The sequence below is a fragment of the Melospiza georgiana genome, chromosome 6 (assembly GCF_028018845.1).
Source record: "Melospiza georgiana isolate bMelGeo1 chromosome 6, bMelGeo1.pri, whole genome shotgun sequence".
Lineage (NCBI taxonomy): Eukaryota > Metazoa > Chordata > Aves > Passeriformes > Passerellidae > Melospiza > Melospiza georgiana.
Genome location: NC_080435.1, coordinates 42498366 through 42525340, shown reverse-complemented (window position 1 = coordinate 42525340; position 26975 = coordinate 42498366). Strand labels below are relative to the sequence as shown.

At 39.7% G+C, this 26975-nt stretch overlaps 1 protein-coding gene across 2 annotated transcripts in view; it reads left to right on the top strand.

Annotated features, from left to right (window-relative positions):
* The first annotated feature begins 288 nt into the window (after window positions 1-288).
* The window catches only part of SPTLC2 (serine palmitoyltransferase long chain base subunit 2), a 72253-nt gene continuing 45566 nt past the window's right edge, over window positions 289-26975 (top strand). The window contains exons 1-6 of one of the 2 annotated variants that reach the window (XM_058026459.1): window positions 289-378; window positions 11370-11564; window positions 18355-18509; window positions 19571-19719; window positions 20052-20176; window positions 25236-25329. In XM_058026459.1, the coding sequence (XP_057882442.1) occupies window positions 289-378; window positions 11370-11564; window positions 18355-18509; window positions 19571-19719; window positions 20052-20176; window positions 25236-25329 (808 nt within the window). Of the gene's footprint in view, window positions 379-9211; window positions 9231-11369; window positions 11565-18354; window positions 18510-19570; window positions 19720-20051; window positions 20177-25235; window positions 25330-26975 lie in introns of those variants that run through there. The other variant, XM_058026460.1, reaches the window with a different exon arrangement.

Here is a 26975-nt window from a genome sequence, read left to right as displayed (position 1 = left end):
GACAAGTGATTGGGCAATGCTCACCCCCTGTCTCCGCCTCCCCACCGGTGTTCCGCTTCACCATTGGGGGAGCCCCTCCCTTCTCCGTGCTCCCCTCCCACCTGGGTGCCGCGGGGCCTCCCATTGGGCCCCGGCCGCCCGCCTCGCACGCGCGTCGGCGCTGCCAGGCGGGGCCCGTCCCCTCGCGTGACGCGCGCGCCGCCGATTGGGGCAGCGCGGGCCGCGCTTCCGGTGCGGCGCGGCCCGGCCGGGCGGGGGCGGCGGAGCGGGCGCGGCGGGGCCGGCGCGATGGAGCGGCCCGAGCGGCCCCGCGCCAACGGCTGCGGCGCCCACGGCGCGCTCCGCAACGGCTTCGTGCGCGGCCCGCCCGGCACCCAGGTGAGCGCGGGGCAGGGGAGGCGCTGGGGCGGGCGGGGGGCGCGGCGGCGGGGCCCCGGGAGGCACCGCGGTGTGGCTGTGAGGGGTGTCGGCAGAGCCCAGCGGTTTGTGTCGTCAGCCCTCGCCTGGGGAGGGAGCGCAGCGCCCGGGGGATGCTCGCTCACCGCACTGGTGGCGGCGTGGGAAGTGACTGTCCCTCGGGTCACGGCTGTAACTTCACTTTTACCGGTGCCAGAGCTTTGAACTTAAACCTCGCTGTAGCGCAGTAGGTGTGTGGTTTAGAAGAGAAAGTTTCAGCAGTCCTTCGCCCTGTTTCGCTGTTCCAGGTGCGACGTGGGGGCTGTGGGCACAGGTAGCCCTGAGCAGGCACTTCCCCTAGAGCAGGGCTGGGGGCTGGTGCGGCGCTTCCATCCGGCTGTACCACAGCCTGCCATGCAAGTGTGTGTTTGTGCTTGCAGACTTGAGTTGTTTCTGTGCGAAACACTCAAGTTTTGTGTTACAGTGTGAAGAGCTTAAAAGGTTGTCATGAATTCAGCCCCAGCAGAAGGTTGTGTTTCCTTGAACACCTCAAGCTGCTGGAGAAAAGCCTTCCTCTGTCATCATCTCTCCTGCTGCTTCTGTTTTTCAGTCCTCTGCTGTCCCTTCTGTTTTCTCAGTGTAGGCTTGTGCACTCACTGTGTGAGCTGGATTGAGAACTGATGCAGGGTAAAACGAGACTTTTTTTCCCCTGAGCTATCTTTAACTGAGGATACTTGCTGTGTTTCTTTGGGTGGATGGATGCTCACAGTCATGCCCTGGCCCTTGAGAGATACAGCCCAATAGTGGAAGTGAACAAATGGAGGGAGGTGCAGGACCTTCAACTGGCAGCAGTGTCAGCTTGTGCTGGTTTGGGGAGCTGTGGCTTTGCTAGTCTTGCCTTGCAAACACCCAGCCCTGCTGGCTATAAAATCTTACATGTAAATCTTTGTAATAAGACAAAGTGTGGTGCTGGAAAGTGTTGTTCTGTGAGAGTTTTTCCCCACCCTGTGCTTTCTAAAGAAGAACGTCTGAATACAGTTATATTCTTTTACTTCAGAGGAACATAAAGTGAGGTAGGGAGGCATTTTCTTCAAGGGCTTTGTTTACCTGTGCATCTGGAAAACATGGGTGATGCAGCATGTGAATGGGAAAAAAACTTAGACTTCAAACTGAGGAAGCTTTAAAAGCCTTGCTGGTTTATGAGATGTTCTGTTCACTTAGTAGCTTGCACATGATAATATGCTCAGATATGTTTTAGAGACCTGAGACATTTGAGATAACTATTTCTAAAGTGGGTCAGGGTTCACTGGAGAAGTGGTCATGAGAAATCTTACCAAAAATCCAGAGTGTAGCAGCAGTGTGAGTTATAAGAGTGTAGGAAAGTTTGATATCTTTCTGGCGGCTGCTTGCTGGTCAAACAGATTTATAATTAGGAGTATTACATTTTTTCTCCATAATTTTATGTGAGCTAGCTTTATGCTAACTTTCAAAGTGAGAGTCTGCATGTTAGAACTGGACTGGAAGAAGCAATTGCTTAGGGGAGCTAATTATGTCCATCTTTCTTAGATAGCATCCGTGGTGGTAAGCTGCCAAAAGATGTGTTTGCTGATATATCAGAGATTCTGATATCACTGGCTACTTGGTTGGTCTTTTGCCTTTTCAGTTTTGTTTTTTGGGCATTTCTACAGAAGAAGGGAAACATGTGAATGCTCACTTTGTATTGGATATATTTGCTGTGTATGTATATATTACATACTTACCACACAGAGTACTTGAAAATCTGCAACTGTAAGCAAGTACCAAAAACGAGGCAGCTTACACAAAAGAATGTGATTGTTACTTAGTAGGAAAAAAAAAAAACCAGAAAAGTAAGGATGAGGAAAATAACTTTTCAAGAAGGCCTTTCAAGGGTTTTGTGCAAGAAATAATAGGTAAAATGAGATCTAGATGAAATGATGGGAAGAAGTGGGGAAAGGAAAACCATCAGTTTAAAGAAATGTTGCAGTCATTGACAATTTATCTGGAAAACCATGGAGCTTCTGAGGGGAGAGTTTAGAGCCTGAGGGTAGTGCATTACCGTGTCCCCCAGTAGGGCTTGATAGTGCAGCAAAGCTTTACCCACTTTGAACTGTGTGAAAAAAAGGAGTCCTCTTCTACCTCGGATGTTTCTGCTCAGGTTATCTATGTAAGTTGGAAGGTTTTTTAATTATTGATTTGTTTGTTTATGTTGTTTGGGGGTTTTTATCCTAAAAAAAATAAAGCTTAAATTCAGATGTTTCCCTATGATACTTCCTTCTCTAAGGGTGGTATTTGACACAGAGTAGGTTCTTTACTCCAGCATGCACAGAAGAGGGTGAAATTGTTTACTTAATTTTCAAGGAGGTTGTGTTTGTCTCCTTCTGAACTGCTAAACCTCTTTGGCAAGAGGAGAGGCGAAACTTGCTGCCAACTAAAACTGTGCAGTAACAGACTCTGGCTACCTTGGAGATTAATGAAATATCATCAGTGACTGGGAAAGTGACCATTTGAAGTTAGGGTTCGAGCATAGTAAAAATATTCTGCTGAAGTACTAAGATAAATAACAGCTCTTGGCTTTCCTGAGATATCTTGTGTTCAAATTACTCGGCTCCTGCTTGAAGGTGATCTGTTTCAAGATTGTTGCATTCACTGAATTTCAATCTCATTATGAAGACCTTAATTACTTAAAAAACACCTTAATAGTTGAAGAACCATATAGAAATTTAAAATTGTGTAATGTTGGAGAAAAGTGACTTTTTTTCTGACTATACAGTTAAGGGAGTTAATGGTTAGAAAGTATAGTAATTTATGGATGGACTTAAAATTGATTGAGAACTCTGGTGTAATACTGCAGTATGTAAGATAAAAGCTTGACATCTCAAAGGGTATTGTCATGATGTGAGGAGTTGAACATAGATAGGAGAAAGAGATTGTAGTAAGAGAGATGTGAAGTTACCTCTTCAAGTTGTGCATGATGCTGCTTTCTATGCCCTTCTGCTGTTTTGGGGAGAGTGTTGAGTTCAATATAAAAATGGTGTTTAGGAGCTATCAAGACACTTGTGGGAATAATAAATGGGGGAAAATTGCTTTTTCTTTCTGCAGTGCAATTTTAAACTGGTACGTACTTCTCAATTGGAATGTTTTGCAAATGACTAATGGTTTTCCAATGCTGCATCTGAAAAGATTTTTCTTGCTTAGAGTAGGGAGATTGGGACATCTTTAATGGGAGTAGATGCCCTTATTTTCCAAGATAATTTATTTGAATCCACCTATTATTGTTACCAAATTCTTAGTAATGTGATTTTTTTTTTACTCCTTAATTGAGCTTCTCACATTATAATGGTTCTGTTATGCTTCTAGAAGTTGAAGAAGAAGTATTCTCAACCTAAAAAAAAAAATTGGAATATAGGTTTTAGATATCAAGTTCTTAATTTCTGTTGTGTGCAGTATCTCTGAGTGTGTTAGATAGGAGCTGGAGTTATATAAACAAATTTTAATTTCCCTGGTGTTTCTAGAAGGTTTTCAAACACCATTCTATAGCAACCTCCAGAAAACATACATGCCTTTGTAAACAATGTCTTGTACTGCTTCCTCAGGAAGACAAGGAATAGTTTGGTTGATAAAAGTGGGAGGACTGTGGGATTTGCATTCCTTTAAGACAAGTCCTGAATTCTAGCAGCTATTAAAATGGCCAGCATAGATATTTCTTTCCTGGAAGTTTTGGTGTGGATATACAGGAAACAGTTTGTGTAGTCTTGTGATTTGTGCTTGCTCTTCTTAAATTGCACAAACTGCTAAGGGTTCATCTTGTGGGACTGTTGCAGGATGCAGGGGAACAATGGCTTCATCCTGATTTCTAAGATGCTTTTGCTGGAATTCAGGTTAGTGTAGTTTCTTTTGGAGAGCACACTTAAGATGACTGCAGCAGATACTGCAAGTTCTTCTTGCTACAAGTGGTTTAGTGACGTGAATCATATTTCAGATGAAAGTTAGGATAAGATAAACAACTACCCTATCCACTGGTGTAAAAAGGAATTGGAGTCCAGAATTGTGAGGTTTTTCACATCTGTGTACAAATTTAAAATTTAGGTATTTCTGACGGAAAAAAAAAGATCCTGAGAATCTAAATCTCATTAACAACTTCTTGAAGAAGTGGTTGTTGCCCTTACTCAGCATTTGGGAGATGGCATCTTGCAAATGGTATCCAGTTTTGAGCTTGTCAGAAAGATCCTGACATAACCACATCAATCTGTGAATCCAGTGGAGGGTCCCCAAGAAATGGAGAGGCTGTGAGAGCTGGGTTTGCTCTACCTTAGGAAGAGAGAAGGCTTAACTAGCTGGCTGCAGGATATAGAGGAAATGGGGCCAGACTCTTGGAAGCATGTGGCAATAGTAGGAGAAGCAACACATGTCATTTGGAGGAATAGGAAATTTTGATTGCACATAAGGAAAATAATTTTTCACACAAGGGTGGTAAAGTACTGAAAGAAGTTGCCCAGAGAGGTTGTGGAATCTCCATCCATGAAGGAGTTCAAGAAGTTCCAGATGGTTGGACGTGGTCCTTGGCAGCCTGCTGTAATTAGCCCTGCTTTGAGCTGGGGCTTGGACACAGTGGAGGTCCCTTCCAGCCTTACAGAGGGGAGCTCATGGACTGCAGGGGAGTTTGTCCAGGTTTGGACATCAGCATTGATCCCCGAACCCCTGTGAAGAGGTGTGCCTTAGGGCTTATAGCAGGTACTCTGAGGCCTACATCAGACCTGAGGAAAGGAATTACTGCTTTCCAACTCTTGCTTGGTTTGATCATTGACTGTATTTATTGTGTCAGTAACGTAAAAGTGAAGTGAGAAGAAAGTTGTGTGATCTAGAAAAGACTGCAACCTTGTTCACATATTTTCATTGACAAAACTCTATTTTTGAAAAAGTGTATACCTGTGCACAACGATCTTCTTCTGCTACCAAATTCAGTTATAAAAGACTGTAAGCCTTTGTGGAAGGAACAGCTACTCAGCATTTTCCCTGGCTAAATGAATATTTGAGGTCATCATATTAAATTAGTAGGTGTAGTGCCAGTGTTGTGCTTGTTGAGAATCTGTGTGTCTGTGCTGGTATGAAAACAAATGCCTGTGATAGCTGCTGATATTATGGGCTTCTCTTAGATTTCAATATGTGCCACTGAAAAATTAGTTTGGTTGAAGTGTTAAAATCTGTTGATTGTATTTGGACTGCCAGTTCAAATTCAGCTGGTGTTAAGCCTTAAATGCCCTTCAGAAATTGTTATAGATGTATAAAAGTTAATTTATTTTTACTATACTTACTTTAGTGATATGTTGTCTTTTTCTGTCTTAATTGTTCAACAAAACCATTTTTTTTTCTAAATTTCATGTGTTCACTTTGTTGGGGGGACAAAAGCTTTATTTATCTATTGACTTCAGTTTCACTAGGTGGAATGTAAACCATTGGCCCATCTTCAGTGAGGTTTCCAGTTTTTTGTTTTGCCATCATTAAGAAATGAATCCTAGAAAAAGAACTGTTTTTAATTCAAAAGTATAGTTTTGAAGAATACTTAGGGTTGAAAAGTTTAGGAAGTAATGGGGTTTAATGTCCATAAAAATGAGAGCAGATTCTAGAATATGTCAGGAAATGCTTTCAGAGGTATCTGAGAGCCTGGAGATTGACTTGTTGGGGAAGCACTGCAGACCTGGTCTGTCTTTGGAAATCTTTATTGTAAATCATATTTAGTATTCTGTGTGCTTGAAATCTACTAAACATAATAGATAAAATTACATGTGAGGTTCAAGGTAATTTAAGGTAAAGAATTTAAAAATTCTTCTAATTTGAAAATTTTTAAAAATTAAATATTTTCTTAGGTTAAAAAAAAAGAAAAGAAAAATAGTATATTCTCAGTAGAATTCAAATTGTCACCAATATGTAGTTAGCAAAAAGCACCAAGTTTTATTGCATCCTTTACTTGCTAATGGAGGGCAGGGGAGAAACCAAGCCCAAACAACTTTTAAATGTTACGAAGATTTACACTGTTTTTGTGGATGTGGTAAGTTCATCTTAAACAAGGACTATCAAATTTGTAGTGACTAACTAACTGTAAATAAAAATATTTGATAATAGCTGTCAAGAAGAACAAATCTTTAATTAAAAATATACTCTTAAAGTCTGTTTTATAAAACAAGTTTATCTCCTGTGGGTTTTTTTTTAAAGCTTAAAGTGTGATTCAAACCAGTTAATTCTAACTTTGGCAGTAAACACTTTGTCTTTTTACCTCTGCAACAATCTGAGATTGAAAGTCTAAGCAAAGCAGTGTAAGGAAAAGGGCTAGAGGTAACATAAAATTACCACAGGGTATCTAACATTTTAGAGCAGCTCCTTTCATGGAATTCTCACTGCTGTGATTTCTGTAGTGCTGATTTCCTCAATCCTTTGTGATGAATGTGGCCACTTTTGCATACAGAGGCACTCTCATGGATGTGGTCTTTCACAGTGTGTTTCTAAAAATAGAAGCAGCAAACCTGTTAGTAAAATTTCTGCAGTATGTGTGGTACGTGGCAGTGAGAAGCTACTAAATTTTAATAAGAATTTAGCAAAGTTGTGTTCCAGCATAAATAATCTTTTTAATGTGTTTGCATTAAGTCTGCCAGGTTCATGTGAATTTGTTCTTCCTGTCAGCGTGAAATGAAGTGGCCTCTCTAATACAGGGTGCTGGTCCTTTTCTGGGGTAGCAGCAGTAAGCAATTACCCTGTACTGCTCTCGTACTTGTGCAGCATGTATTGCACTTGTAGCACCTTCTCTCCCTAAAGTACAAGCCTGCCATGCAAGCTGTGTACCCAGAGTCCTTGGTGAATCCTGTGTGTTGTCTACAGTAGCATCTGCAAATGTTCCTGTGTTTGTGCACGTCTTTTGTCTTCTCCCCCACAAAGGATACAGAGTGTCCAAAGGAGGGCTGCCGAGATGGTGAAAGGATCTAGAAGGAAAACTTTGTGAAGAGTCACTGAGATCACTTGGTCTGTTCAGCCTGGAGAAGTGGAGGCTGAGGGCACACCTCATTGCAGTTACGACATGCTCAACAGGAGAAGAGGAGGGGCGGGCACTGATCTCTTCATTCTAGTCATCAGTGACAGGACCCAGAGGAAGGGCATGAAGGTGTTCTGGGGCAGGTTTAGGTGGGATATTAGGAAAATGTTCTTTACCTGGGAACAGTGATCCAGGGAAGTGGTCACAGCACCAAGCCTGGCAGAGTTCAAGAAGCTCTTGGGGAGCTCCCTCAAATAGGTGGTGTGGCTCTTGGAGTTGTGCTGTGCAGGGCCAGGAGTTGGACTTGATGGTCCTTGTGGGTCCAACTCAGTCAATTCTGTGATTATCATCAGACTCTCATGTGTTCTGCTTAGACCAGTGTAGTCCTTTCTAGCAGTAGCTGTGTGATGCTGCTGCAGCTCAATAACTGCTACGATACTGTTTCATGTGCTTTGTTTTGCCAAGAGTTTGGCCCAACACGGGCATTACCTGTGGCTGGTTCTTTGCTGCCTTCTGTAGGCTGAGTTGTGCTCTCTGATTCTCGTGCAGCTGAGTTCCTTAATGTGATGGTGCTCTTCTGCATACAGGTACTCTGCACAGTACAGGAAAGTGAGTTGTAGGTGAGCATACACATCATTTTTTTGATTCATGTGTTTAAGTGAACTCTGACTGTTCTTCGTGCTTGGATATGCTGTGTATTCTACTTCAAAGGTCATGGCTCACTTTATGATCATAAAGCATGTTGAAATCATAAAAGTCTTAATCTTCCACACCTTTTTTCTCTTCCCGATGAAAGGAAATTAGGCACTGAACTGTAGCCACCTTCTTTCTTGGTCTCTGGAACTGAAATTGCTGTTCTTTTGCAGCAGCTTTGGAGCTTGCAGCATGTAAGCCTTCATTTGGAGGTTTACATGCTTGCAAAACAAATAGGCTTGTATTTAATGTGACTACAAATGTCTCTTCTGTAGTCAAATTCTAGAGATTTTTTACGGTCATATGCTTCATGAAGAGTGTGTGGAATTGCATTCAGTCTTTAATTTTTTTGATTCAGCTAGGATAACACAAGCTGGTCAGCTGATATCATAGCTGACACGCAAATTTAAGGATGTATTAATACTAGTGGAAGAAAAATGAGAGGTGAAATTGATTGGAGTATGGGTTGGATCAATACTGGTATTCCTAAAAAGCCTTTCTTAGTGAAATGTTGGGATTGACCATATTGAATAGTTTGTTTTAGTTTTAGCATTTGTTACAAGCACAGGCACCTCCAGAGACCTGGAAAAAATTGGTATGTTTTTATTTTGATTAAGTTTGCATATAGATTTGGGTCTCTTAGTTGTTGGGTATTTTTTCAGTAACTACTTTTTGGTGCTTGGTAACCTCAGATCCATTATCTTAGAATGTAGTCTTTTCTCATCTCTTCCAGATGAACTTCCAGTTACTTGGGAAAAACATTAGAAGCTTTGATGTGATCTCTAATTATTCAATACTAGGTCATTTGCAAAGCAGTCACTGCCAGTTTTCTGTCTGCTTATCCAGAAATCAGCTGCTGGTGGGCAGGCACAGGTGCCAGGTGTGTAACGTGCCTGCTCCTGAACAGCTGCTCTTCACAGCCTGAGCTGACAATGTGAGCATGCAAACTTCTACTTGTAATTCCCCAAGCTGTGAAACTGTGCTGGTTGGAGCTGCAGTGTGTGGTCTTCCTTCTACCTGGATGCAACAAAATTCGATAGTTTTGTGTACAGGAGCCATAGTGATACAGTTAAGCAATTCTGAGAGTAATAGAGAGGAGGTAGGTGGCTCTCACAGTTTTTCCTTTGCATTGTTGGCTCACTGATTCTGTGATTGTCATGGTGCTGCTGCCCCTGCTCTCTCTCCAAAAGCTGCTGCCTCTTGTTTGCTGAGCTTTATCGAATGACTTTGTGGAGCAGTGCTGTAAAGACTGTTAAGGTCTAATGAATAACCTTGTGCAGACAATTATATTTCCAACATGGATCAGTTCGGTGTTGAAGGGATGCTATGCTGATAATCAGATTTAGTTGCTTTAGTTGTACTAGCTGGAGGCTGGTGCAGGTGGCTCAGAGTAGGAGTGAGTGGGGCAGGGATAGGTTCTTTGGCAGGTGTGTTCATGAAGAGATTGGTGTGTGAACCTTTGGCTTGCACTAAAGCCTTAAAGTGCCAGCGCTTGAGCTGCAGCGTGGTAAGCAAGTGTTCCTACACTTGTGCCAAAGCCATGGTAATTTTCTGCCTTAAGCCACTGCTGTGTGCAGTGTGTTTTTAAAATAATACTTCAGTATTAAACCTGGCCTCAAAGCACTGCAATCTAGTTACCTGCATCTAAGTGCTGCTACTAAAAGAGAAGTTCTTACTCTGTCTTTGCTATTTTGTTTCCATACATCCACCTATTAGTAAGGCCCCACGACTACTGTGTCCAAATCAAGGATTTGCTTTGCTTAAAACCATGTCAGAGGAAGGGAAGAGGTAGAAATGACTGTCAGGAGGGAAGTGCTGTTGTGGTTTGTACTTGGTGACTGTGCTGCTGTAGCATAATTGTATTGGTAAGAACAGCCCCTTGCTTCTGAAAAATTGCTTTCATGATATTAGTGACAGACATAAAATACAGACTTGCTCCAGCACCTGAGATGAGCAGGTATCACTTTCCAGGTTATTCAGTGTCTGGTGATGCCAGCAAGTATGTGTGCCTTATTGATTCATCAACTGTTGTAGAGGTTAGTATGATTCTACCTTACTTTCCCATATGATAGTATGAGTGACATAGGTGAATAACTGGTTTTATTCTGTCTGCTGGCCCACACCCCTCAGGAATTATTTGACATTGTCTTTTTTTGATGAATTTAGGTTCAATCTCTTTCCTAGGTGTTGAGGTTTTTTTGATTAGTACATTTTAAGAAATACATTTCTTACTTTTATATATATTGGATGCCACACAAAGGGGATTTATGTCTTATAGAATATTCTTTCATATGTAGCTATTCTATTATCGTGCAGCCATTCTAACACTTAGCCAAGATATCCATTTGCACCTAATAGCTAGATTTCTATGTTTTCATTCATTAATTTGTGAGATCTGATCTTTAACTTAACAATTTAAAAAAGTAGTCTAGTTAAAACCATGATTTTCCCCCCAGTGTTAATATTGGGTGAGCATTTGCCCTGTAGCTGTGAAGTTTTTCTGTAACGGTCACAAATACTGCATATTTTAGTAATTGTACCTGAGACAGACCTGCTGTATACACTAGGCAGCTGGTAAATCTCCTACCTTCAAATGACATGTAAGTAGCAAGATGACTTTTACTGTGGATTTTATGCAGAAAGGCATTCTTTGTTCTATGTGCTGACATATATACTGTGTTGAGACTCTGTATACAATGACTTTTTTGTCTGTGGTGTCATGTCCGCCTCATGGATGAGTACAGTGTTTATGTCAGCATCTTTAGGCTAACAGCTACAGAGATACATGGATTATGATTGTTTTGTTACACTAATACAGGCTTCCAAGTCTGAGAATATATTGTTTAGATCAATAAAACTATTACTTTCTATTTTGTTTTTCTCTGTAGTAACCCTGGGACGTGTCGCTGTTCTGTTACTTGTGCTCTCTTGGTGGAGGCACTTTTTTCATTTTGGTTTGCCTAGATGTAAGCAATGCTCTGTATGTAGCTTTGCAAACTGAATAGTTTTAATGAGATGTTAGATTAAACTACCCTAGATTGGTAACTGTGACTTGGGTTATATCAGCAATTTGGCAACTTCATATATAGAGGCTGGCAGTGTTTATCAGTAATGGCCGAACTTAGCTGGAAGCAGTTTTTTGCTGAGTGGTGGGGATGCAGAGCTGGGGACTGCCCTGAAATGTCTGCCTTTTTTTCAATTAATACCTCAACTGCTTCTCTTTAAATTTTTACTATAGATAAATCATATTGTGCACAATGGAGGATTATACAAAAGGCCTTTCAATGAAGCTTTTGAAGAAACCCCAATGCTGGTTGCTGTGCTGACCTATGTAGGCTATGGCGTTCTCACTCTCTTTGGATACCTGCGAGATTTCATGCGGCAGTGGAAGATTGAGAAGTGTCAAAATGCAACAGAAAGGGAAGAACAGAAGGTAACCACTGGGAAATAATGTTCATGGGAAATGGGCTGAGGCTTGAGTGTTTCTTTGGGGAGAAGTGGTGTTCAAAGTTTCCTGCTGTTTTCCTTGTCTTCTGGATGCCCCAATTGCTATACAAGTAGTGCTGTGTTATAAAAAAAATAATGTTTCTTTTGAGTTGTTTTTCCTCAGAATAGTTTCCTCATCTGTCGCAGTGCAAAGCTGCATCAACAGTTAGATGAACATACAGCTGCAGAAACAAGAGTTTGGGAAAGAGAGACTGTATATTCCAGCATCAGTACTTAAAAAAAGGCTCTGGTTTTAGTTTCACACCAGTGGGAGGCTTTCTGATGCTGATCTGGTGACTGAGTTTTGATTTAGAAATGTTTTTAATTCTCTTTATCTGAAGCAGTTGCAAAGAGAAGCTTGTGGGTCAGATCCAGAGCACAAGCTATAAAATTTAAAATTCTTTTGGAGTCCAGAACACAAGTAGGTTAGGTGATGAGTAATTTGAGGTACTGACTCGTGCCTCACTGATAGTGATTAGAAAGAATTAATTCATGTTACGACCCACTCACAAAAGCTTCTGTTACTAGGTGAAAGGTCTTGCCTGCTTCAGCAGTTAGCCTGGAATGGATAATTCTGTTTTTCACTACTTGTAAATTATTTTTAGGGATCTTTATTCCCCACTGGAGTTACTTGTTTTTAGGAAGCTACTGCTGAAACATGAAGTTCACAAGGTTGTTTTTTTTTTTGCTAACTCCTTATGTGAGCCCTCTTAGAAGAGTGTGACTACCAGTGAGCTGTCTCCAAAGATCTTATTCTTGCTGATTTGGGTTCTCTCAAACTATTTTTCTCAACTGCTTTGCAGAGCCAATGTGGCTTATAAAATGTTAAGGGAGTTCCTTTTCCAGTTGCTGGTTTCTGGTTCTCTGTGCAGCCACACAAGCAGTTGGCTATCAGAAAATAGCAGGGGGCAGAAAGGATATCTCAGTAAGGCAAACAAATAATCAAGGGTGGCAGGAAGGAACTAAAAAAGGGAAGGCTTCTTTGGAGCCTTTTTTTGGAGACAGCACTGGAATAAAGTGCATGTCTTTTTACAGTAGCTAAGGACCAGTGCCTAAAATGACCTCACAGTAGCTTCTTTCTGTGAACACTGTGAGGTAGAATTAAGCAGATTCATAGTAGGGCACGAAATTCCAAAACAGAAGCATTTTTACAGGAGTTTAATGAGTAAAACGTGTTTCATATTGGTTAAAAGTACAGGAGTTAAAATTTACGCTTTGCTAAAACTGACTTCTGAGTGAGTGAAAAAAGGAGTCAGTAAGTCTAATTCAGTAACACATTATTGATATTAGGCTCTCAGTGGAGATTGCCACAGAGGACCTTGAAGCACAGAGGTTGTTAGCAAAAGGTTATCCTAGTCCTAAAAGAAATGTGGCCTTGAATTTTTTTATAAATTAACTCAACATTGCATCTTACCCTGAAAGAATTGAAACTCTTTCAGTTTCTGTGTTGGTTACAGCTCCCATGAGGAGATGCACGTATTCTGGTTTTGTTTTGTACATAGGATGTCTGTGGATGGAGCTAATAAGAAGTGCCAGTGAATACTGCGTAAGAATGAAAAATAGGAAATCCTGTTTAAAGAAGTTTTGGTGTTGGAGAAATCTCAGCCTAGTGTACTTCCCCAAATCAAGTGTCTAGCACTTAGATTGTAATAGCTGCTTCTGCTATCAGACAAATAGAAAAGCAGTCACGTGAGGGCTGGAACATACAGTGCTTATCCTCACCCTTTGCTGCTTTAAGCTTTGTTTGCTTGCAAAAGAATTGATGAGAGCACGTTGTAGCATGTCTGGTGTAGGAACCAGGGGTTATTTTGATGCAGGAGGTGGAGGGAGAGATGTGTGCTCAATTACTTGTTTTGAAGTTCTTTTCTCCAATATTTGAGTCTCTCTGCTGGATGACAGCCCAGTCACCTTTTGGTAAGGGAATGCAGGCATTAGTGTGTAAAAAAAGTTCAAAACTTACCTTTTTATTGTTATTAATATGTGCAAATCAGAGAACCCCTGTGATTACACTGGAGTGCTTTCTGGTAGATTTGTGGGAATCTTTCCCCTGTATGGAAATTAACATTTTTTATTACTGAAATTCTTGAGAGCCAACTAAGTTGTTATGATTTTCTTAAGTATCAAGCCAAAGAATTAGCCTTACCTTTTTGAAATAATTAATAATTGCATAGGTAAAAAATTACAAAATTATGTAGTGTGAGGAAGTATTTTTTAAAGGGCTGAATGAACTTGTTCTGAAAATCACGGAATTGAAGTATGTGGATTTTCTGTGATGTGTTTCTGAAGGTGTTTACATTTAAAAGCATAATATAAACTTAGGTCCAAAATAGTATTAAAAACAAAAGGAAAAGACTCAGTTTTTCTATGTTATGGAGGACAGTTTATTTTAGTAGAGCAAGTTCTTCCTTAAATTGTCACTTAGTAGTATAATCTTACTCTGCATCATAACTAGAAAACTGCAAATTTAAAGAACAGAGCAGAATTTTGAACAGGTTTGAATTACAGCTGTTTCTGATGGCAGGTAAAATCCTTTTAATTTATTAGAGCCATGCATTGATATGAATGATTCTAAGAAAGCCTAATATTCACTCGGTGTTGAAACACAAAAGGGTGAAAAGGTGCAGACTTTGCTAGTACTGATTTCCAGGAAACAGTTTCATGGGTTTTGGCTTTGTTTAAAATATATCTAGCTGAGCTTTTCCTGGAAACCAGTGTTGTGTGGCACATCCTCCCTGAAGCATTACTGGTCTATTTAAGGCATGGGTAAATGGCAAGATTAACAATTCTCAATTACCCTGGAATCAATTTATGCATACCAATTTAATGTGCTGTCTAGTCATAAAATATAGTTAAATCTGCAAAATGCTTCCAGGATTTTACAGGCAGGATGAAAATCACTAACCTTTCCTCCAGCCTGATTTGCCTGTTGATTACCTTCCATGTTTTGTGTTTGGGAGTGACTCTGAATGGGCCTGGTAACTCTAATATACTGCTCCATGCTCTGTAGCTTGCCCATGTTGGTAGCATTTGGGGTATTCAAACATGTGTTCACAGGAGTCCAGCTGCAGGAATATTTCAGGGGCAGTAAACTGGAATTGTTTGTTCAGTGTTGTCTTAGCATCTGTGTAGCTCATCAGGGGCCTCCTGATGATACAAAGGCTACCCACAGTTATTGCTCCACTTTCCTTGACTCACACAACAGCAAGGCGAAACGAGTCTTTCTGCTTCCTTTTAGAGGCCTGGAATTTGTTGCAATTGTCTGCTGGATTTCTGTTCAGAGTCACTTCTGTGTGTGTTATCAGAGAACACGTTATGTGAATTGCAGATAAGCCTGCTGGTGCTCATGGCACCATTTGTTAGCTTAGGTGCAATGCTGTGAAAACTTGGCTCTGAAAGTGGCATAATCACTGCATTTGCATGTCCCTGTGCCCTGAGCTAGAGGCTACAAAGCTCTCATTATGACCTTCACTTGTTGCAATATTCATTTAGAGTATGATGAAATAATGGATTCCCAAATCACCTATGCTAAGGTGTTGCACCCCAAGGGAGAATTTTGTTCTTCCCTTGACTGGCTGTGCTTTTCACTGAAATTGCTGTGCTTTTCAGGTTTCAGGGAGACCACTGGTACTTCAGTTTCTTCTTCAGGCATCCCCTCAATAGGGGGTGTGTTCTAGGCTGAAAGTGACAGGCATAGAGCTGTTTAGGATTTTTTTTAGCTCCATAAATGAAAGAACTTACTGCTTTTCCTCCCTCTTTGGGATCCAGTGTTGCAGTTGACTGTTTACTCAGAAGATTGCTCAAAGAAGCAATTCCTAGAATATTTTTCCTCTGATTGAAAATGTTTAATCTCAGACTGATATTCTTAGGGATCCTTACAGCTAGGAAGAGTGTTGGATCTGAAATTAGATGAGAGAACTTGATAGAAAAATAACAAGAAGATAACAATAACAATATTTAAAGGTGATAGTGGTTGCTTCCAGCTCTAGGATGCAGTTGCAGCAGAGCACTGTGGTTGCATGTGTAAAAAATTTTAAATAATGGAATATGCTAAGTTGGAAGGCACCCACAATGACACTGAGGCCTGCACAGGACATCCCAAAGAGTTACACCATGTGCCTCAGAGGGTTTCCAAACTTCTCCATCTGTGTCAGGCTTGGTGCTGTAACCACTTTCCCTTGGGAGTCTCTTCCAGTGCCCTCTGGGTGAAAAGTATGGATTGATAGAGTTCATCCCTCCCTTCCTCCCCAGGTGTTTATTTTTTTTGGTTCAAAGATTGAAAACATTAAATTAGCATGAGGAATTCAAGTGGTCTTTTTGTTGTACTATCTACTCTTCATCTGGAATGCCACACTGTAGCAGGATGGAGGAGGTAAACAAACAAACCAGCCCCCAAACCAACCAGCAGACCATCTGCTCCTGTATGCCAGCTCCAAAAGAGGGCTCTGAAACTCCAGAAGTCAGTATCAGTTTATAAAGGTACAATATCCTTACCCTTTGTTTTTTACATTCTCAGATCTGTGGGTCGTGAGAACCCTACTCAGTGGGGTTAGGATCACTGAGGAAATAGACAATCCATTTTTGCATTATGCCAAAATAACATTTCCTGCTTGCTCTATTCCAGGGAACTTTCTTATGAGACCTATCTGAGGATGGTTTGTTGGAGGGAGCAGTACATGTATAGATAACAAAGGAGTTGGCAGTGTGCTGGCACCTACTTAAAGGTGCCAGCCCCTTTACTACAATCCTACAACTTGGTACTCCAAAAAACTAAAGCTAGTGTCCCATATTAAACCTTAATTCTCTTACCCATAATTTATTCCTGGAATTCTTGTTGACTTTTAAAACATATTTTTTCTTTATCATGATCCAGTAGGTTCAGAGAACTTCTCTTCCTCACAGTAACTTTAAACTTAGTTCTAGTGCTGGCTTTTTCTTAAAAGAAAATACTTGTGTTACCTATACTGGAGGTGCCAGCCTGTAGAGGATGATTGTCCTTAAATCACCAGTTGAGCTTGTTACTGTTCTGGCTTTGTCAGCTTGGGTTTCCAAAGAAAACTCATCTGATGAGTAATCTGAAGTGAGACTGGGCTGTATGGACCCAGGCATACCTGCTTGAGTTGGTAGGATGACTCATTACCAGCCTCCCCCTTCCAGCCAAGAACCTTGGCTAAAATACCAGTTGTTTCTCAGCTCACACAGTTGGTGTGCTTGGATAACTGTGCAAAGCTGAAATCTTGTGTGTAGATGGTTAGGAGGAGGTGAAAATACTGAGAAGCATCTCAGTAGATTTTAATTAGATTTAACAAATCTCTCAAGTATTGATCTTCTAACGTGCCAGTGTTTCTTTTTGGTTTCACTTTCCCCACCCCTCTTCAAGTAACATAGCAGAGGGTTTGAAACAATTGCAGGTAATTATTTTGATTTTGTGTCATGAATTGGGACAGGAACGTGGAAGAAACAATTGCCCTTCTGTGCATCTTAGGACCTAGAAATTTTATTCCCGCTGTCCCTTTGAGAAAGGACATAGTTGTGATTCTCTGAAAGAGTGATTGCCAGCTAAATTTGGGTTCTGTTTCCACAGTTGAAATGATGGAAATTAATATATTTGTGCCTTTTTGACATAGGTAGATCAGAAATGGGTTTAGCAGCTGTATCTGCTTAGAAGTAGGAGGATGCAAAGGTGTGGGCCTAAATGTTCTTTTACTCCAAACTACAAGGGCAAGGTTGTTAAATCATTAAAATAGGAAGGTAATGAAAAAAGTACTCCTACAGGCAAGCATTGTAAGAGCTTGTAAGTGCCTGTTTGTGTTTTTATTAAAAATCTGCCATAAATGCTCCCAGTTTTGCTTTAGTGGTTCAAATATCTGACACTACAGTACTTGGTGAGATACTCTGCCTTTCTCATACTGCCACCAAAAATAAAATTCCCATCACAATGTTTGCATTTTTCTTGTGAAAAACAGGAAGAAATGCTCAACTGGCTCATACCTCTGTAATAAATTCTACTTTTTCCTTCTGTAGATGATTAAAAAGGTGGTGATTTCCCCCCCCCCCATCAGAAGCAAATGAATTATGCATTCTTATCTCTACTAAATGTCAAACTTTCTTTAATTAAATAGTAAAAAGGAAATCTTGTGACTTTAGGGCAAGAAAAAATTGTTCTTGAGTGCTCAGATGTCCTTGCTGCTGCAGTTAGTTTGACATTCTTGTGTTATCCATTCAAGGCAGTCACTTACTTTTCCTGGAAAACATTGGAAGGGAAGCTAAAATTCAGGAAAGGCTCATTCATAAAAATCATGTGGGACTTCAGTGTTGATAAGCTGTGCAGAAGAGAGGTACCATAATGCAGCTTATTAGCTTCTATTGAAAACAAAAAATTGTGGAAGGTTCTTATGGTAATGTGTAGAATAATGCTAGTGGTGCTATATTAAATGCATTCCTTGTGCACAGAATAAAATATGGTAGAGCACCTTAGTTTTCCAAAGTCTTGTGTATTCAGTACAGCAATGTTTGGTGCCAAAAAGCCCTTGCATGTTCCCTTGCTCTGCTTAACTCAGGGACTGACTGTAACTCTCCTGCAAAGATTATATGCCCATGATTTAATGAAGGGGGTTATTTTATATTTTGTGTTTTCCTGAGTTTTTCCATTATGCCAGAATGACAGATAAGAATTATTCCTGCTACTCATATTTTACTGTCGTATATATTTTCCTTTTACTGCTTTTGATGTGTTTCAGGACTTTGTCCCATTGTACCAGGACTTTGAAAATTTCTACAACAGAAACCTCTACATGCGCATTCGGGACAGCTGGAACCGTCCAATCTGCAGTGTGCCAGGGGCCAAAGTGGACATGATGGAGAGAGTTTCCCATGACTACAACTGGACATTCACGTGAGTCAAAACTGAAGAAAACACTTGCAAGAGCTGCCTTAAAATACAGGGTCTCTAAGAGCAAGTTGTAGGGTGTGAGGTCAAAGGAGCAGTGAATTATGAGCTTTATTATGAAAGTTTGAGCTTTCTAGCAGCTTGAATCAATGAATTTTGCTCTTTTGAAATAGATTTAGCCACCAAGGTGAAATAGATTTAGCCACCAAGGTGATACAATCTTTTGGCTGACTTACTGTATTAAGATTTCCTGGACATACACCTGTAATAAAATTAATATCTTTGTGCATATAATGTTAATACCTGGTGTGGATATATTGGATTGCACTGCTGCTTGTGACTTTGTGTTGATTGAGAAGAAGTTCTGCCACTTTAAGTAAATGCTGCTGTCATCAACTGTATTTGACATGATTGTTTTGAGTCAGAACTGAAGTAGTCTGTAGAAACAAAATGAGAAATACAATAAAGGGTTTTTACAAATTGGAAATGACGTATCACAGGTTTGATGTGAAGAGGTTTGCAGCACAGGACTTGGTGAAACTACTTATGTCTCTTCTTGGCTTTCAAGGGCAAAAGAATTAAAATTGATTTTTTTCTGCTGAACTTCTTCCTTATTCTCCTTGTCACGTATTGTTAGCACAGAAGTGCCAGATGTGTTTCCTTTCTGCGGTTAGAGGATATCCCGCTTGAGAGGCTGCCAAGTTAATTGATCTGGAGATGTTATTTTGTAATTGAAAGAAAACTTGTATGTTTCTGGGATGGAGGGAGGAACATGTCAGAGCAACAGATGGTTTGAGAAGCCTCAAGCAATTTCATGTGTGATAGCAAATTCACCTGTAAATGTAAACTCTTCTGGAGTTAATTTGAGATTGTAAGATAGGGAGAGAATCTTTTTAACTGATTGTTGCAGTTTGATGATGAGAGGCAGTACTGAAATAATTTAATGTTTGGTTCTATTGAGTTTTAACATTTCAGTGTATAGTCTAGGAAAGTGAAGTAATAATCTTCTGGTGTAGATAATTTTTAAAATTTTGGGTATCCTAACTTGTGCTGTTTTTAAAACACAGATACACAGGGAGAGTGATAAAAGACATCATAAATATGGGTTCCTACAACTACCTTGGGTTTGCACAGAAGACTGGGGCTTGCCAAGAAGCAGCTTCTAAAGTTCTGTCCCAGTATGGAGCTGGGGTGTGCAGCACCCGGCAGGAGATGGGTAAGTTGGAGGATGATAGTGTGTTCCCTGAATGTTTATTTCAAAGTCTGTATCTGATTGCAGGTCTTTAAAACATTAGTTGCTTCAGCATTGAACTTTAGTCTAACTGATAAAGCAGCTTTTACTTCAGTGAAGACAAATTGACTTCCTGGATTTAGTTTATGTTGCACAGCAGTTGTTTTACTTGCGTTTTCATATATGGGTTTTTTTTCAGTGTTCCCTTATGGGCCTTTAAATAAAGCACAGCTTGGTTGGTGGAAAATCTCTTTGTAGAATTTAGCAGTAGTGAAAGCTTCTCCTTACTCTGAATTTCCCATTTGTTTTATGTGCAGGAAACTTGGACAAGCATGAGGAGCTGGAAAAGCTAGTTGCCAGGTTCCTAGGTGTGGAATCTGCAATGGCATATGGAATGGGATTTGCAACCAATTCTATGAACATTCCTGCTTTAGTTGGCAAGGTATGGCTTAAGTCATGGACAAAAGCTCACCTAGCAAAGATTCTAGTGGTTAATTTTTCTAAAAGCTACTTGTTTGCTTTTGTTTTTCCTCAGTGGCAGCCCCTGCAGATATTCTCTATGGAGACTGTAGGTCACAGAATGCATCTCTAACCATTGCAAAAATCTCTTTGAGAAACAGCATCCATGGGACCAGTAGCAGCGTAGAACTTTCTTTCTGGGAGAAAGCCTGGCATGTTAAGGCTTGCTTCCTCAGGCTACTCCTTGGTGTGTGAGATGGTGGCTGATTAACAGACTGATTGGCTGAAGGTATTTTGGTGCTTTTGAAACACTAAGAACCAGCTGTGTCAACTACATAGATAAGCTGAGTTGCATATTGGTACATGGAGAATTTATTATCTTTGAGTGACAGCTAAAAAATCCTTCCTTGGAAGAAGCAGAAAGGTTGTTTGAGGGAAATAAGGTTAACTGTAAAGACTCGTGATGTTTATTGTGTGCCCCATAAAACAGGAGACAATTAGTCTGAGTGTCCAGTATTCTCCACCAGTGCTATTTTAGTTATTGGAAAATCAAATAAAATTGAAATTTTTCTTTGTTTCTTCTTGATGCAAAATACATGTTCTCTTAGCTCCTCCTTAGAGTAAAATAGTGCAAGTACTGGAACAGGTTTTTTTTTTTTTTTTTTTTTGGCAAATGATTCACTGTCAGCCTAATACTGCTAGTCTATTGGAATTCTTTGCCCCTGTCTGGTGAATTATTTTGAATTATTTTCCTTTTATTTAATTTTTTTTTTTTCACTTCCTGAGATTACTTCCTAAATCTTCCATGTCTGATATCTACAGATCATAAATTTTCTGCCTTTTTCTTCCTGACAGCTTTTCCTGGTGATTGATTTTCTTTTGCATTAGCTGCACTGTCTTCCTGTATGCTTTTTTTCTATTTTTTTTAAACAAGGAAGTAGCACTTTCTACATAATGGCCCTTTTCTTGTGGTCTGTTTTAAATATCAAATGCTTTGCATATTAAAAAAAAGACTTTTTTGAGTCTGATGCTAGAGAGAAATTCAGTGCTTCAAATCTAATCTTTCTGGAGTCAAATACTTCATAGCAGTGCTATGAATCTGAGCAAAATATGTTGCTTCTGAAATGTCTTTTACCTGCATGTTTTGGTTCTTTGTCTTTCTGCATCTCTCCAGTTTTGTGTTCAACAGAAAAATCATTCATAATTTCTGTGAGACCTTTCAGATTCAATACACACTGTCAGGTACATTTAAGTAGATTGCTTGTTGTTGTCACTACAAATGACTCATTCCTGCAAACTTACTCAATCTTTTTTTCTATGTGGAGCCCTCTGTATATCATAAATACCTTATAAGAATACCCTTGAGACACCTTACTCAGATTCTGAGTTTTCACCTTTGAACTTCAGTAGGTTTTACAACCATTAAGAGAATCTGAACAGTAAATTCCAAGGCGTGTAACATACCTTTTTTATGCAGCTCCCTCTAGTAAACCAACTCTTGTCATAAATGGTACAGCAATCCCTGCTGGGTTAGTCATGAGGATACTTACTTTATTGTACACTTGAAATAAAGTAGTAAGAAGCTTTTGCCTCATAACAATACAGGTGCCCTTATACTCAAGTGAATACTCCAAACAGAAATTGCACTCTGGTAAAGAAGAGAGTTCTTGTCGGATGAACCATTTTGCTGTTCAGAATGTTCACTGAATGTTTTGTTTGGCTGCCTGAAGTTGCTTCTCACCGCACATTTGATTTCTTCATTGTCTGCAAATAAGGAGACATAAATCCTGAATTTTGGCACCACCCAGTACACAATTAATTGCGTGTGCGCTACCTGTTTGGCAATGCTTGGTAAAGCTCAGAGATTCTCATGCTTGATTAAACTCTTGGACTGTTTGAGTCTTTTTGCATGTCCTATGACGAAGTGAAGGGAGATGACCGTCCGATTGATGAGCATCGAACTCCGATTTATTGATTCACCAGGCACTTTTTATAACAGTGTTAATTAAGCTCATACATATTGCAAAACCCAAGCTCATCATAGGCTACAGATTAAACATTGATCCCTCCTTTTGTTTTCAATACCTGTGGTTTGTTATTGAAACCAAGATTTGTGTTCTCACCCTCATATGAATGGTTCTCAAAACATCCACGTCTGTTCCCAAAACAGCCAAGGACAGAATGTTTACCTGTTATGAGAAGACTGCCTGAGAACCCTGCTGTTTATAAAAATGTGCCTGAGAACCTAGTTATTTACAGAAACAGGCTTGGGAACTGCTGCTTACAGCTGCCTTTTACTTTTCCATCACCTGTATATTTTCATGGCCTCTTTCTTTAAGCCATATTTGAACCAAGCTCTCCACAGTCCTACTTACATTTTCAACTGTAAAGCTGCTTGGAACACAAGATATCTTCCAAGTTATTCTGGGCTTCTGTATTACTACTTAATTAGCTAAAAACAAGCTGCTGAGTATAGTTGCTCACATATACTGGACCACCTGTTCTTTTTCTGCTCTGTGAAATCCTGAAGCACTTAGTTTATGTTCCTACTGAATCTTCTTTTAATAACAACATTTACAATCTGACTAGATCCATCTCTATGCCAATTTGATCAGAATTAGTCAGCAAAAGGAATTCAAAAGCTTCATCATTATTTAGTTGATCTTAATTCACTATGCCTTGTTAACAGCAGCCTCTACTAAGCACATGCTGAAAATAAGTATAGTTGGTGTAGACTGAAAGCTGTATTTCAGCACTGTTAAAGCATCACTAAAATCAGATGTTTCTGCACCTGGTGGTTTTCAGCAGTAGAGACCCTCTGTTCACAGCCAGTTTGTCATGTGCCTGATACACTCACTGGCAAATATGCTGAGTCTAGACCACAGATAATGGGACATTTGAGGGTTACTTAGTCAGAGGTTGTTAGACCATTTGAGGCTAACCTAGACTCTCAAACTTGCCTGTTTTAGATTAAGTACCATTAATATAGTCAGTATAACTAGGTAATAACACTGTTCTGTATTGCCTTTAGCACAGAATTTTTCCTCATAGCTCTGGATGGAGAGAGACTGTACAGTTGAGTTAGAACAGTGATGCTTGAAGGATATTTTTTTGGTTGTAAGAAAGCACATTAATTTCCACATATAGGTGAGTTGTAAAATTAAGTGCTCAGGACTGAATTACACAATTCATGTACGTAGCAGTCTGCAGTAAAATGTGGCATTCACTTCAGTGGGCCTTGCAGGATGTGGTGGTAAGCCTGTTCTTCACTGACATATTTTTCTAGAGTCCAAGTTGTGTTATCTCCAGTTCCTGTTAGCCTTGTCCTGAATGCTTTCTCAAATGTAAATTTGCTGATAAATGCAACTGAAGTCTTATCACTGTAGTAGCATCACTCAGTTTTACATATAATCATCAGTGATTCTATGCCATTGCCTTATGTGATCCATTGCCTTCTTTCTAGTGGCAGACAGTACTAGACTAGTTACTACTTCTTCAATTTCAAATTCATTTGTTTCTAATTGAATGTCCTTTTAGCAGAGGGTGAAAAGAGGCTGCTGCTCATCAGTTTGTTAAATCTACTTTCTCCACCAAAAGCTTGTCCTTGTTTTTATGGAAAAGCTTTTTCTAGGCAATGAATCTCTTCTTCATTTTTTTTAAACTATCAGTTTTCCTGCTTTCTACCATTCAAGAAGGATACTAGTACTGGATTATTATATTCACTTTTCTTGATACAGTAGTGTTTAACAGCCATGTCCTCTGATATATACTTACTCTGTCTGATGTAGTAGCTCTAAAGAGCAAACACTAGTTGGAAATTTCCATACTTCATAGGCCAAAGTCTATGAAACATGTAATGTGAGTGTTTGTAGCAGCAGTATGAACATATGGCATTTGTGGCGGTTTCTGGGGAAAACCAGTCTCTGGCTTTCTCAGAATGTAGAAAGTTTCTAGGGGCATCACAGTTCTAGTGCAGAGACTTTGAGACTCTGCACTAGAGGGAAATAAGGTTAACTCTAGGACAAAACTCCTGTTGTCTGGGACACTCCTGATATAACTGTAGGCAATGCTTTTGACAGTCCCTTCTAGTAATTCCCATTGCAGAGAAATCCTCTTGATTCCTCCCTCATTAAGCTGTTATAAGAGAAGCATGGAATGAACATGCTTCAGTGTTAGATCTTCAGCATCTTGACACCCTTTCTAGATTTTTAACTGAGCAAAGTCACTTCTAAAATTGCAGCATGTTTGCATAGTAATTGGAGGGAGCCAAGGTTATTTAGAAATATTGTTGCTTCCTTATATATTAATCCCCCAATATACATACATTCCTGTAGCCCAGTGGTAATAATACTGTGACTGAATGTTCAGCATATCAGTTATTGACCTGTAATCATCACTGCTTTCAAAACATACATATCCTGTTTTAATGTTTGTCCAAGGATTTATCTTCTGAGCTTTTCTTGAAAAAGCAAATTAATTCAGTATCATGTTTAGTGGCTTCAGAAAATTTCTCCAGTTCATCATGCAATTCTGTTTTCCACTTTCTGTCTCTTGTATATTACCTCCGTCTACATGTGGGTTTAGTCAGTGGTTGCCTCCTAATGAAAGTAATAGTGCAATAGGCCTTTAAACCTAGGTCTTTGGTGTCCTGTTCCTTAGCAGCACTGTCGACTTGCTGAGTGAACTGTGGCAAGCTGCTCTGCTCCCTGTTTTACCTGACTGCATAGGAGGATGAGTATTCATCAACAGCATGAGATATTCAGAGATTCAGCTGCAGGACTTCCAGGAAAAGTGAAATTTTAGTGTTTCTTTCAGTTAAGAGCTGTTCTGTATTTTTATTTGCCATACTAAGGCTGCAACTTGGATCTTAGCCAGTCTTGCCTGGTCTAGCTGGAATTTGCAAGTAGTTGGAGTTGCCTGCATTTATGTTGGAATTTTTTTTCCTTAAATGATCTTGAAGCACTGCAGAGCTGAAAGGTTTTACATGCTTGGCTGTGAAACATAACCTTTTCAATATATTCTTCTTTCCCCTTCTAATTCAGGGCTGTCTGATTCTGAGTGATGAACTGAATCATGCATCACTAGTGCTTGGAGCAAGACTGTCAGGAGCAACTATTCGAATCTTTAAGCACAACAGTAAGTATCACATGGTGAACTCTGCTTTTCTGCAGATGCTATAGATCAGATGCAATATTTTCTATCTTCTAGTAGCTGAAAATCCAATTTCATGCAAGGAAATCAACTGCTAGTTATGTAAAAGGTCAGAAGACTGCTGCTACTGAAGTTGAATCATCCTGAATCAGATTTTTTTTATGTATTCAGTCCCAGCTAATAACACTTTTATCCTGAAGCTGTTCTGGCCTACATCTTCTGCATAGGGAGGAGAACATGCCACCCTTTGGCAAGTCTAGGGACACTGATGTTTTAACATTGTTTCTTGTCCTACCATGCTTGCGTAGCTCAGCATGGTTAGATTATTCTAACAGTGTGTCACATAATGATGCAGTCTTGTAGTGGTCTAGGTTACAATTTGGGGAATAAGAAAGTTTAATTTTAGAACTGGATGCTAAGATGCTCTTACAGTAACAAAAGCTTAGGATGGCAGATGTCCTAGCTAAACTAGAAAGTCATGAATTGGCACAATATAGTGCTAAAACAATTTTTGGGACAAGAAGCATAGATTAAGTTCAATGAATTACTTGCTTTAAGTATTTAAGTAATTGTTTCCAAAATACACAGATTTTTAAATTTCCTAGTTTCATCTTCCTCCAAAGGAGGTATTTATAATAACTTTCAGGTTAAAACTAGCTAGGATTTCCTTCTCTTACTCTTGATGCAAGAGGCATGTGGTTGTTCTTCATAAGTAAGAACTACCTTCATTCTTCAGGTACTCCTAATACTCTTTATAGTGTCAGTCTCTGAGGTCATGATGACTCTTGCTCTCTTTGAAGTGTGTAGTGGTAACAGCAAAACTTGGGTGACTGCAATTATTTTTCTTTCTTTGTCTTACTTGATAGTGTGGATTCTCTCTGCTGTGCTTACTGTTTCTTTTGTGTTCGCTCTTTCTTGTTTTCTATCATTTGAATAATTTGTTTTACAAAAAAATAGAGCATTTGGTAACATTCATTTTTTCTTTTTAATTCTTCATAAATTTTGGTTGCTGGGCAAGATCACAAAAGTTTTCATTCAATTTCTTGCATTTGTATAGACATACTTCTGAACATTGCATCAGTTGCAGAAGTTCAAAGAACATTGGTGACAAACATAGTTCTGGCTATGGGGAAGAAGCTGCTGTGATGAAAAATAGCTGATTTGTGGGAATGTGCTTTCCCCTGGTGTAATTGTGGAATATTCTAGAAACATTTTAGATGGTGGGTTGTTGTGGAAGAGAATGTAGTGGCATATTAGAATCAGGGCAAAATGCAAACAATGGTCTTGGTTATCAAGATGATGTTCAGTTCATATTTCTGTATGTGTTCTCAGTCCTACTCTTGTTATACTCTATGCTGCCTTTTTAATGTGATTTTCTTAAGATGTTAATGGCTTCATTCATAATCAGATTTTTAGAAACTGCAGGGGGGGGAATGAAAGCTTCCCCTGAAATTCCTTGTAAAATGCTTTTATTTTTTTCCTGCCTTATTCTGTAGTTTGTTCTTTTCATTAAGCTCAGACTCATCTTCCCCTCCTTCTTGAAAAGTTAGAGTAGAAGTTTATTTTCCATTGTTCTCTCTAATCGCACTAACCTTGCCTTTCCTTCATTGAGAGACCTGTTGGGGACAGGG